Raw genomic sequence first — 13,145 nt, 5'->3', positions numbered from 1 at the left:
CAGAAGGAGGGATGCAGGGCAAAAGGAGAGATGCTGGACAGGAGGAGGGATGTGGGGCAGAAGGAGTGATGCAGGGCAGAAGGAGGGATACAGGGCAGGAGGAGGGATGCGGGGCAGAAGGAGGGATGCTGGGCAGGAAGAGGGATGCGGGCCAGGAGGAAGGATGCGGGGCAAAAGGAGAGATGCTGGGCAGGAGAAGGGATGCTGGACAGGAGAAGGGTTGCTAGGCAGGAGAAGGGATGCGGGGCGGGAAGAGGGATGCGGGACGGGAGGAAGGATGCAGCAAGGATGCAGGAGCGAGGCTGGGGCCAGCTCGGCAGCTCTGCCTCCCTCCCCTGGAGGCTGGGGAAAACTGCAGCGAGCCCGTGCGTGGCCCTGAGCTGTCACCTGCGCCTTGTGCACAGCGACAGCCACCCCAGCAGGCAGACCCTGCCAACGCCCACCAGTGGCCTCGCTGCAATTTCTCAGCTTTGGGGTGGAACCAAGCCGAAGGAGCAAGCCTGAGGAACAGATGCTCCAAGACACACAACCCTGCAGCCCCGGCTTGCTTGAGCCATGCCCGACCCCACCTCTCCCATGGCTGGGGGTGCACAAAACACCGATTCCTGATGCAACGACCACCACTGCAATAATAAACGCCTTTCACCGCGGCAGCTCTCCCATCTCCCCACCCCACCACCTGCACTAAACCTTTCCAGCCCTGATACAACCTGTGCTACCAGCTGGAAAGGAAGGGATTTCTCCCCATCCCTGCTCAGGTGGGTGCATGCAGCTCGGGATGCACCTCCTTTCCATCTCAGAAAGTTTGGAGGCTCTGGATAAGTCCTCAAAACAAAGGTGCTCAGCCCTCTCCAGGGGCAGCAAAGTGGGTCTGGTGCCCTTGGACAACACCCCCTCCTCTCGCACGCGGCGTGCGCCGGGTTGCCTGTCTGCCCCTGCAGCACAGCAATAATTTGTAGCTTGCGCTGGGATCCTTCACGATGAAAGATGACATATAAATATAAAACGTTATCACTCCATAACAGCCACATGCTATAAAACGCGAGGCACAAGGATCTGCAACTAGATGGAGGCAGCGCTTTAAATCCTCCCCTGCAGAGTTACGGCCGTTAAAAACAACAGACCCGCTCCAAAGAGCTCTGGTGATGGAAGGAGAAGGCAGGCCCCAAGAAAAAGACAACAATTGTGAAATTAGGCAAATAGGGTGACTTTATAGCAGCGTGACCTTCCTGTGCTGACAACCCCAGGGTAGCTGTAGCACCAGCGAGCCAGCGACATTGCCTCCCATTCATCCCCTGCCGCGACGCGCGGCGGATGCTTCGCGTTGCCATGGTAACAATAAAGCGCTGGTACCAATATTACACTACAACGAGTTGACTCTGCTCCCGCGATTATGATAACAATGCTGTTACTGTAGTAACATTCCATTGTTGAGGTCTCACTGTTCTACCCTTAATTTTATTGCCGTAAGATTAAATTGCAATAATGTTATTGAGCCGCCATTAGCGTTACCGTGGTAACAATAACATTAAGGTAGCGATATCGCATTACAGTGGTCCAACCGTTCCACCACAAATATTTTAATGGAGTAAAACAAAAGAGATTGCTGCAGTGCCATTAAACTGCAGTGACCTCATTAACCACCACCGGCTTTATCACGCCAAGCGACGGCGCTTCGGAAACTAAACGTGGAAGCGGGGAGATGCTGGAAGCGCATCCCAGAGGATACCCAGCTGGCAAAGTCCTTGGGAAAGAGTGGAATGCACCGCGCAGGGGGTTAGCACGAGACCTGGAGACGACTTAAGTCCTCTTCCAGCCCTTCTTGGAGAGCTTGCAGCGTGCCGCTGGCCTCCTGGTTTCACCCGCTCCGCTGAAAGGATTAACAGAGCCGCTGTTGAATGGCTCCAGGTGAGCTTGGTGACCTCTCCCTGAAAGCCTTCGGAGAGGATGGGTGAACAGGGCTGCCAGGAGCTCACACGCTCAGAAAGGCTCAAAGAGGAGTAGGCTCTTGTTTTCTAGAAGAGGGGTTATCAGAGGGCAACTCGCACGGCTCTGCTCATCTCCGAGGGAGTAGCAAAGAGAGTTACACTCAGCTCGGTTGCTGCCACAAAAGCGCAGCTGGGGAGGAGGGAAATAGCGGAGCCGCGGGGGTGTCAGAGGTGGAAATGGCCCCAGCAGGCATCGCTGTGCTGTCCCAGGGCACGGCGCAGCTGCTGGGGATCGCAAAGGGTTCGTGTTGGTGCCGCTCGAGAGGAGCCCACAACACCCCAGATTACGGCATTAGCAGTTCGCTGGGGGAGAAAAACACAAATCCGGCACAGCCTCGGTGTACGCAACAAGAAGAACATGAAGGAAATGAAAACGGTCTGTGCGCCCTATGAATCACTGGTTCTTCCTTCCCCTTGCTCCGTTCTCCTGCCAATTATTTCTCCTTGGGAACAGGATATATCATCCCATAGGTCCGGTGGTGCCTGGCCCGCAAGCATCACTGGGGTGCCAGGAAGGCACAGAGGATGCCGTCCCGTCACCACTACTTCATTACCAACTTGCTCACTGCCTAATGAGGGCAATGGTAGCACATTCAAGCATAGTTTATAGAATCATAGAAGAGTTTGGGTGGGAAGCGACCTTAAAGCCCATCCAGTCCCACCCCCTGCCATGGGCAGGGACACCTCCCACTGGATCAAGGAGCTCAAAGCCTCATCCAACCCGGTCCACCTCCCCAACCTTCTCACTCTCCACTCCTCCTGCACCAGCAGAGCTAGCCACACGCTCTAGGAAGGAGGTTGGGCTGCAGCAGGAGAGGGACACATCCCTGTGGGATGCAGCACATGCAGCTCCCTCCAGCTCCAGTGAGCACGTAACTGGGGCAGCCCGAAGATGCCTAGATCAAGCTATTCCACTATGGGAACTGGAATCTCTTCTTTCCCCCTGCCCTGCCCCACGACATAATTGCTAATTAATAACAACGCTCAGCTCTCAGATAGCGTGTTCCATCTTCAAAGACCTCTGCCGACATTAACGAATTAATCCTCATCAACCCCCCTGTGAAGTAGGTGACAATTATTATCTCTGCCTCGTAGATGTTAAATTGATTTGCAAAGAGGTCAAGTGACTCGGAGGAGGCCGGAGGGAGCCTGCCCAGCTGCACGCCGGGTACGTGGCCGTGCTCCAAGGGAGCGTGGATGGGCACGTCGGAGAGTTAAATCCACCCACCAGACTGATGGGCTTCTACAGAGAAGCAAGAGATGGTAACCTTGGGTGGGAGATGGAGACATGCGGGGCCAGCAAAGGGTGCAGGGGCAGTGGAGAGGAGGGGATGCTTCCAAGGCCAGAGCAAAACTGGGAGGCAAAGCGAACAACTAGGACAGCCTGCGAGAGCATGCGTAGCCCTGATACAAAAGGAAAAGATGCTTTGACGGATGGACAGTGATTAGCAACAAAAGAGAGATGGGCAAGGAACGCATCAGTCAAAGGAGCTGAGAGGGCAGGTGAAGCAAGGGAGGAGGATTTTGATTTTGTGCTGCTGGTTTCCACCCCTCCACCACTTTGTGGGAGCTGTCCCAGCTCTCCACATGTCCTTTAGAAAGCATTAATTAAACCTGCTTTTGCTTCTAGAAGGAACAGCTGCTTTCATAGGGGAAAGGTGGAGACACACCAGAAACAAACATGCCAGGAGCATCCTGCGTGGTTTCTGCTAAGCATCCTATCCAGCCTGAAACTCCAGTCTGTGGCTTCATACATGGCCAACATCTAAGCTTTCCAGGAGAGGGTTAGGTTGGACAGTAGGAGAAGGTTCTTCCCCCAGAGGGTGGTGGAGCACTGGCACAGCCCCCAGGGAAGCAGTCACAGCTCCAAGCCTGACAATATTCCAGATGCATTTGTCCAATGCCCTCAGCCCCACGGTGTGAACATTGGGGTGTCCTGGGCAGGGAAAGGAGCTGGACTGTTTGGTCCTTGTGGGTCCCTTCCAACATTCTGTAATTCTGTAATTTTAGCATCTACACGTCCTCATGCTGCAGGATGGTGCTTGGAGCACCCTGATCCAGTGGGAGGTGTCCTAGCCCATGGCAGGAGGCTGGAACTGGATGGGCTTTAAGGTCCCTTCCAAACCAAACCATTCTATGATTCTATAAAGGCTCCGAGCATCGCTAGCAAAATAAATCCCAGGTGCAAGCAATGCATCCCCATCTACTGTGTTTTCCCCGCAAGCCACCTTGAGGCTTTTGGACAAGAGAGATGATGACTGAGGGACTGATCCTTCCTCCCAGCCTATGCGACCACGCGGGTAGAAGCATGGGAAGCACTTTCCATGCACCTCAAAACAAGGCAGAGAAGCAGCCACAAAAAGTTACCCTCCTCCTTCTCCCACGAGTGAAAAGGGCTTATGGCATCAAAAGAAAAATTAATTGGGCAGGGCTGAGCGCTTGAAACAAAGCCGGCTCGGGTGCCACAGCCCCACCAGTGGCTTTATCTCACTGGCACACACCTCGGCAGCGACGCTCCCAGGCTGAGATGCCACTTGTGCCCCTCGCCACCGGGGCAGCCCCGCGCCCCCTGCGCCCGCAGCCCCGACTCCTTCGAGCAGGTAATTAACTCTCCAACAAAGGCAGGGATTTTTGCAGATTAACCCAGGCCGGGGAAGGAGTGGGAGAACTCATTTACACCAAACAAAAGGGGAGGGGTGATTAGTTGCTCCAGTGACAACAGAAAGAGCCAGATAGGGCCAGGGAAACTGATAAAGGAGCAAGAAAGCCTCATATCCCCTAGTTGCCTGCTTTTTTTTTTTTTTTTCCCCTTTTCTTCTTTCTTTCTTCCTAAGCACTAAAATTCCATCATTTTCTATCATGCAAATTTATGTGCCTAAGTGAGATTAAACTCCGGCAGGCACTGTGCCTCCTTGCCCAAGTCCATTTCCCGCGCCAAGATAAGACCAACTTCCCTTAATGCATCTTACAAGGCAGTGGGAGTGTTTTGCAGGCGCACATTGGAGACAGCTTATTATCAATACAAATAAAAGCTTTGCAGACACCGTCCTCCTCCGCCACCCTCCCCTCTCTCTTTTAAACCCAGGAACCCGGAGAAGAGCTTAAAGAGCTGAGGTGTCCTGCAGGGAGCAAGGGGGAGGCTGCGCCTGAGATGCTGCTGCTGGAGGAGTCGGGGGAAAGAAGTGGGATGTGCCAAGGAAACCAGAGTGGGATACAGGAGAGGGGAGGAAGGGAAAGCATCACCCCTCAGATGTCAATGGGGTCCCCTTCATCCCTCTGGGTTTCTGCCTCCCTGGATTTGGAGACCTTAGAGCAGCTTCCAGTAAGGAACAGAGGCTACAGGAAAGCTGGGGAGGGACTTTTTAAAAGGGTAGGGAGTGATAGGATGAGGGGAATGGCTTTAAATCAGGAGGGGGATGATTTAGCTTAGACATTAGGAACAAATTCTTCAAAATGAGGGTGGGGAGGCCTTGGCCCAGGTTGCCCAGAGCAGTGGTGGCTGCCCCATCCCTGGAATGTGCAAGGCCAGGTTGGATGGGGCTTGGAGCCCCTGATCCAGTGGGAGGTGTCCCTGCCCATGGAACTGGATGGGCTTCGAGGTCACCTCCAACCCAAACCATTCTATGATTTTGTCTGTTTGGGATTTTCACCCAGAAACACCTCTCTCATCTGAAATGAAGTCCTGTAAATGCTTCCTTGTGCTTAAGCTGGTCTTAGAGCAACTCCTCCTAAGAAGAAATGGGGTCTGAATGAGCTGCACAAACAGGGACCACCTTCCAGACACTGCAGATGACACGGGCACTCCCTGAGCTATTCCTTTTAGGTCCAGCTATAGTCTGGAAGCTTTGTTCTTGGAGACACTGAGGTGCAAAGAATGTCCTTGTACCTTTTGCAGCTACGTTCTTGGCTCATATCAACTTGGCACCGCCAGCGCTGAGCCTGACCCCATTTAACTCAGTCCCCAAAATAGCAGGTCTGAACTTTGATGCATTCAAAGCCAAAGGTTTGTTGTCTCGTTCCCGGGCTCATTTGTCCCATTTAGTGCCGAGGCAGCGGGAAGGAGAGATGCACTGACCTGCTATTCCTGGACCGGCAACGATCACCTTTTGCCTTTTGTAGCAGGATTTCAAGACTGGCAAGTGTTTCTGAAAGCCTGACCGGCGAGGGAAGGTGGAAAAAATGGGGCTTGCATCATCTTGGAAAGAAAGTGGCTGAGGGGCAACACGATAACAACCTTCCCAAAAGCTAAAGGTTGTTACAAAGAGGACACTGATCAATTGTTCCTCACATCCTCTGGGAAGAGGCTGAGAAAAACTCCACTTCATTTGCAACAAAGAAAGTTTAAGTTAGATATTAGCTATACATTTTCTAATTATAAAGGTAGAGAAGCAGTAGAATAGAGCATCTGGGGAGAGTGAAGAACCTGCTTTGTTAAAGATTTTTCAAGAATAGCTTTCACGCGTGTTTGCCAGCAATGTCTCTGCCTCATTGCAGGGGCATGGGCTAAATTAGCTCTTGAGGTGCCTTCTACCCACCTATTTTGGGATCTCAGCCATCAATACAGTCAACCTAGAAATAAACGTGCAGCGCTTCCCTCACTGCAGCCTGGACATCCCTGGTTCCTGGTGGTTTCTAGCTCATTCTCTCCTGTGCCTTGGGCTACCATCCCCAAACATCATACCCTAAAGGAAACTCCTTCTCCACCCCCTACCCCTTTTCTGATTTTTGTTCTTTTCCCTCCAGCAGAACCTTGGAAGACACCAGGGAACCCCTAGCTCCTCACTATCTCCATCCACATTCATTTTCAAGCAATATCCTCTAAAGTTGGGGAGGAGGAGGGATGCAAGGCGTGGGCTGAGGGTGTTTGGGGAGCAGCAGGCTGCTGAAATCCCATCTGGAAGGGGAAGAGCTCCTTGCCTCCCCATGGCCAGTCCCTTTGGAGCGTGCAGCCTGCCCCGGGGCATGATTTAATTGCATCCTGAGAAGCTGAAGTGCTCCAACCTCCAGAGCTGTACCCCCGGGCTCTCTCCTGGTGCAGCAAGGGGAAAGTCAGGATCTGCTTAGAACAACCTGCACACCTCCAGTATCTGGCTGCACCTGGACTAACTCCATTTAAAAGAGGAGATTCCCTCTTCCATCTCCTCCGACTGCTTATCCTTTCCTATCAGGCTGTGGGAAGGGGCAGGAGCCCCACAGCCGTGTGCTGAACTCGGCGCATCCCTGAAAGCTGGTGCTCAGTCACCTTGCTTCTCTGGGAGAGAGGGGTAAGCACCACATCCAGCAAGATGAACATCATTTACAACAGGATTATAGAGGGCTGCCTATTTATTGGGCCCATTTTCCAAGGCAGGAGAGTTAATCCTGGCACTCCAATCAAATTTTAATCAGGATCATTAAGGCAGGCCTCCCTTTAATTGGATGTGATAACCACCTTCATGTCCTGTCTCAGTGCATTGCTTCACGTTACGTTCCTAGAATCATAGAATCATCAGGTTGGAAAAGACCCACTGGATCATCGAGTCCAACCATTCCCATCGATCACTAACCCATGTCCCTCAGCACCTCGTCCACCCGTCCCTTAAACCCTCCAGGGAAGGTGACTCAACCCCCTCCCTGGGCAGCCTGTTCCTGTTCTTGCCACCTTCCACCCGAGAAAGAGCTGGGTGAGTCCTTGAAATAAGGGGAACGGCTCCTGAGAACCAGTATTACTGTTGGCAGTGGTGAGGACTTATCTTGTTACAGGACTGAACCCACCACTTAAGCCTCCAGTACTTAATTACATTGCTTCAACAATTTCAGATTTAACCTTTTCCTCCAGTACCCAAACATCTCTTCTTAACAACACAGCAAAGGACAGGAGGGATGGACCTGGATGTCTGGTGATACGGGATATTTAGGTCAGGAAACGGGAATCAGAAAGGAACAGATAGAAATTGTCCTGCATCACCCCAGCGCCTGATAGCAACTTCAGAACTTGCGGGTGATCGACTTTGGCTTAAGAAACTCAGGCAGGTAATAAGAGATTGCAAGATAAACAGCAAGGACCCAGGCTGGCAATGCATCTACTTTCTCTCCGCGATTAATGGAGATGGAGAAAGTCCGGCTCTGTTTAGTTTGCTTGATTGCTCGAAGAGGAAAGAGAAAACGGAAAGGGAGAGAAGGAGGGAGGGAGGGGGAAATAAAAGCCTTGGGTTTGGGTTTTTTCCCCCTTTCTATTCATTAGGCTGTCAATAACGCTCAGGCCTGGCATATTGACGGCGGATTAGCTCTACCCGACTCTGTGTACAAGACCAATGCCTTTTTAACCCAGCTTGTTTCCAAATCAATACACCCATCAGCATTCGAAAATTAGCCTGAGACGAGATTCCAATACTCGAGCTGGTGTGTCATGCTAAGAGGGCTCCTGGCCAAACCACAGAAGAAGAAGAATAAATAAGAAGAAAGAGAAGAAGAATAAATAAGAAGAAAGAAGAAGAAGAAGAAGAAGAAGAAGAAGAAGAAGAAGAAGAAGAAGAAGAAGAAGAAGAAGAAGAAATAAGAAGAAAGAAGAAGAAGAAGAAGAAGAAGAAGAAGAAGAAGAAGAAGAAGAGAAGAAGAAGAAGAAGAAGAAGAAGAAGAAGAAGAAGAAGAAGAAGAAGAAGAAGAAGAAGAAGAAGAAGAAGAAGAAGAAGAAGAAGAAGAAGAAAGATGAAGAAGAAGAAGAAGAAGAAAGAAGAAGAAGAAAGAAGAAGAAGAAGAAGAAGAAGAAGAAGAAGAAGAAGAAGAAGAAGAAGAAGAAGAAGAAGAAGAAGAAAGATGAAGAAGAAGAAGAAGAAGAAAGAAGAAGAAGAAGAAGAAGAACAAGAAGAAGAAGAAGAAGAAGAAGAAGAAGAAGAAGAAGAAGAAGAAGAAGAAGAAGAAGAAAGAAGAAGAAGAAGAAGGAAAAAAAAAGATTACTAGGAAGAGATTAGAAATTTTCCAGTAATCTTCCCCAAGACTGCCTCCCTAGGATCATGCCGTGCCCCATATGTCCCACCACGCAGGGTCCCCCTTGCTCAGCACACGTCCTGCAGCACAGACATGGGATTTATCTTGCGTGAACGTCCATCTGCTTGACCACTGCATGTGGCCACGCTTGTACAGCCCTCCTTGGGAGCGCATGTGCGCTCGCACGCTTGGTGAAGAGCGCACGTAGGAACCCTGCAGACTACGCAGCTTCAGCTCATGGGCATTGGACACCTCAAGTGCTCCACCACCCCATACCGGCCTTTCTCCTCCTCCTCCTCTTCCCAAAAGTACAGTAGAGTTTCAATACACAAACACATATTGTTGCTAGGCATACACACGCCCCCACAGAGCACACAAATCTGCTGCGCTCTCTTTTCTCCCAACACAAGTTTTACTTCAAGCATTGCCTCCAGCATGGAATATATAAAAAAAAAAAAAAACAAACCATCAAAATACAACAACAAAAAACAGCAACAAGGGTTTGCCAGTGACTATTTTGGGAGGCAGAGCTGCCTGCATCAGAGCCCCGTGACAACTCCAGGGAAGTTGGATAAACGTGACTGCAAATGCCTGGCACTGCCCAGCTTTTAGGCTGAAAATTAGGAAAAAAATTTTCACAGAAAGGGTCATTGGGCACTGGCAGAGGCTGCCCAGGGAGGGGGTTGAGTCACCTTCCCTGGAGGGGTTTAAGGGACGGGTGGATGAGGTGCTGAGGGACATGGTTTAGTGTTTGATAGGAGTGGTTGGACTCTATGATCCCGTGGGTCTCTTCCAACCTGGTGATTCTATGATTCTATGAGCTTCACTGAGACTCTCCAAGCCCATTGATCTGCTCTACGTTTGCACCAAGTTGTCTTAGATGAAGTAGGCTTCAATGTAGGAGCGGTGGGAGGAGAAGAAACCGGGTCTAAAGGGATGAATAGAAATCAAAGCCCCACACCCAACCCCTCTACGAACTCCCTTCCTCTTACCTTGCACGATGAGATGAACGCGTGATGTCTTGGGGTGATTGTCTGTCTGCACGGAGCAGGTGTAGGGGCCCTCATCGTACACATCCACATCTTTGATCAGGATGCTGTACTGGGTGTTGGTGTTGGCCAAGAGCACCACCCGAGGGTCCAAGCACCACTTGTCATTGCCGGCATAGAGGATGCTGCTGCGGTTCAGCCACGCCACTCGGGTGACTCGGTTATCCACGGAGCACCTGGGGAGAGGCAGAGAGGTGACCCATCAGCACGCTGCTCTCGGGCGCTCTGCCCTTCCCTCCCTTCCCCAGCCCCTCCTGACGCTATTTTTAGCTTTGCTGCCAGCAGCAGTTTCAGAGACCAAAGAGGACAACGTCAGCACTTTACCTGTGGTGCTCAGGGCACCAATATCCTTCTAAACTGGTGGCTCCTGACGTCTGCCCAAGAGCTTCAGAGCAATTTCAGGTGTGTAGAGGTCAGAGCTACCCAGCATCAGTCACCAAAGGACCTTTCACTCTTCCTTTCTGATCTGCTCCTTTGCAAACTCAGGGACAACCACAGCTGAGCCAAAACCTCCACCTTGTGTCCAAACCACACATTTCTTGGGGAGTACAGGTTGCTACCACCAGCCTAATGCTTGTTATTCTCTCCACAGACCTTCATGTCCCTGCAGCCAGGCAAAGAAATGCAAAGCAGAGCTGAGGAAGCAGCTCGCTCTGCTTCACAAAGGAGCGAGGGAAATTGATCTCAGGAGAACACCAGCTCTAACACCTTCTAAAGAGAAACCTTGAGCTTCCTACCATTTGTCCCCTCTGTCAGCTCTTCCTTCCCTACCCATCATCTGCATCGCTGCATCTCCCTCACTGACTGCAGCTCACGCCTGGTAAGCGTTTCACTGTTCAAGTGATGCTTTGGAGGTATAAAGCTTTATTCCAGCCTCATTAACAACCTCAGCCCTCTGAAGATGACAACATGGCACAACCGAGAAGAGACTTTGCTCCTGAAGGGGATTGCTTTCCTGTCCACAGCAGCAGAGGCCAGTCTTGCTCTTCCTAAATGTCTCTGCCAGCCCTGGAACCCTCCATCCCTACATCTCCAAGCAAGGTATGAATCCTCCATTTCCCCAGATTGACTCCAGATGAGTAAAACAACAGGAGGCTGGAGGCAGTAGAAACTTGCAACCCCCAAACCAGCTAAAACTCAATGTATCTGTGCCATGCGGTCCATCAGAAACCTATCCTGACACTTCAGGAATTGGTTCTCAGGGCAAGCACATTTGGGTAGAGCCACTAAGTAGTAATAATAAAAGCAAGACAGCACGAGTCAAAGAATCACAGAACCATGGAATGGTTTGGGTTGGAAGGGGCCTCAAAGCCCATCCAGTCCCACCTCTGCCGTGGGCAGGGACACCTCCCACTGGATCAGGGGCTCCAAGCCCCATCCAACCTGGCCTTGAACCTCTCCAGGGATGGGGCAGCCACCCCTGCTCTGGGCAACCTGGGCCAGGGCCTCCCCACCCTCACACCAAAATATTTCTTCCTAAGATCTCCCCTCTTTCAGCTTAAAACCATTCCTCCTTGTCCTATCCCTGCACTCCCTGACCAAGAGCCCCTCCTCAGCTTTCCTGGGGCCCCTGTTCAGCACTGGAAGCTGCTCTAAGGTCTCCCCACAGCCTTCTCTTCTCCAGGCTGAACAACCCCAACTCTATCAGCCTGGCCTCATAGCAGAGGTTGGCGATGACCGACCATGATGTCCCCAAGGTGAGATGGGGGCTCTGCAGCCCAGGACTCCCTTTGCTGCTCTGCTAGGCAAGTACCCAAGCTACTGCACCATCCACCCTCTCTGGTGTGAAAAACATCCGATAAATTAAGCACTTTTACTGCTGTTCCATAATGATATTACGATAATAATAAATTAAATGTGAGCAGATTTTTATTAGCTACATAAAAAAAAAGCAATAGATTCAGCCTGGGCTGAACACCAAGAACTCGGCTCTTGCTTTCAGCTGCATTACAACTTGAGCAAAACCTCAGAGTTTAGTCGCTCAAGCTGAACACAACTTGAGATTTCCTTCCCAGAGGAGGGTTTTAGAGTATTTTTAATCTCAACTAGGCTGGTAGCTTGGATCTACAGGGCTCGGAAGAAATGCAGGTGGATATTGGGTTCTGCCCTGCCCATCACAAGGCCATGAAAGAGGCTCTTGCAGCGAGCAGCACATCTGCACCAGCAGAGGGGTGTCCACCCTCACTGCCAAAGCCACATGGTGGAGAAGGACTGGGTGATGAGAAGCCAGATGTGGCTTGAATCCCTGAGACTAGTCCCTTCTGTGGAGATGATCGCTGAGGACCTATGAGCAGGCTGAACCAAAAATATATATTTCCTCTCTCCTCCTCCACACCAGTTTTTTTTTGTGAAATGCATCAGCCTGGAGATCCCTGGATAATAACGGAGCCAGACGGTGTGTAATCCAAGCATTCCCTCTATCATATGGGCATTTAAGTGCTTTTGAAAAGCAACGGGGCTCAGGTAACGCATGAGGCAACAGTGAAATAAGTGCTTTTGCCCTTCACAGCGCCCGGTCACAATCTCTTCTTATCACCTAGACACGCTTCTCTGTTCCTGGGATTGGCAAGCTTAAAGGTGTTATTTTATTTTATTCCCTGCCTCTTAAAGCCTCCAAGCCTATATATATATATGTGTGTGTGTGTGTGTATAATAAAGCGCAGAAGCAGCTTCTGGGAAAGGCACTTTGACCTGTGGATAGGGTGAGCTATTTAGGGGATGGCAGGTCATGCTCCAACCCTCCTCCTCCTCACACAAGCACCGGTCGGGGTCCCCATGGCCAGGGCTCACCGCGGTGAACCGATGCTCTTCCCACCTCTCCATCTGCTCCCCCTTCCTTCCTCCAGAAGCTCCTCTCTCCACAAGCCCTTTGCTGGGATGGGAAGCCCTCCTCTCCCGCATGCAGGCAGCCAAGTGGAAAACCTTTGGCTGGGAAGCCAAGCTCCAAGCGCAGGTGGAGAGCAAAGCCACCGGCGAGCCGGCAGCCTCCCCCTTTCCACCCTGCTCCTGGCAAGGTATAAAGCCCCACGATGCTTCCTCCACCGCCCTGGAGGGTCTCACACCACGATGTGCCAGGGAGAGAAGGGAAAAAGAGGTCCCCAGGGTGCCAAAAAACCAGCACTTGCCTCCAAAAAGTAGATGT

General features: G+C 51.2%; 1 protein-coding gene across 5 annotated transcripts in view; it reads right to left on the bottom strand.

Moving 5' to 3' along the window:
* Positions 1-13,145, bottom strand: part of LOC138730834 (protein CEPU-1) — a 395,605-nt gene that overhangs the window by 50,140 nt on the left and 332,320 nt on the right. For all 5 annotated transcript variants that reach the window (XM_069876358.1, XM_069876361.1, XM_069876360.1 and 2 more), the window contains one exon: positions 9,947-10,179. In XM_069876358.1, coding sequence (XP_069732459.1) covers positions 9,947-10,179 — 233 coding nt within the window. The remainder of the gene's footprint in view (positions 1-9,946; positions 10,180-13,145) is intronic.

Source organism: Phaenicophaeus curvirostris, chromosome 25, assembly GCF_032191515.1.
Source record: "Phaenicophaeus curvirostris isolate KB17595 chromosome 25, BPBGC_Pcur_1.0, whole genome shotgun sequence".
NCBI lineage: Eukaryota > Metazoa > Chordata > Aves > Cuculiformes > Cuculidae > Phaenicophaeus > Phaenicophaeus curvirostris.
This window is presented reverse-complemented; position numbering and strand designations above follow the sequence as displayed.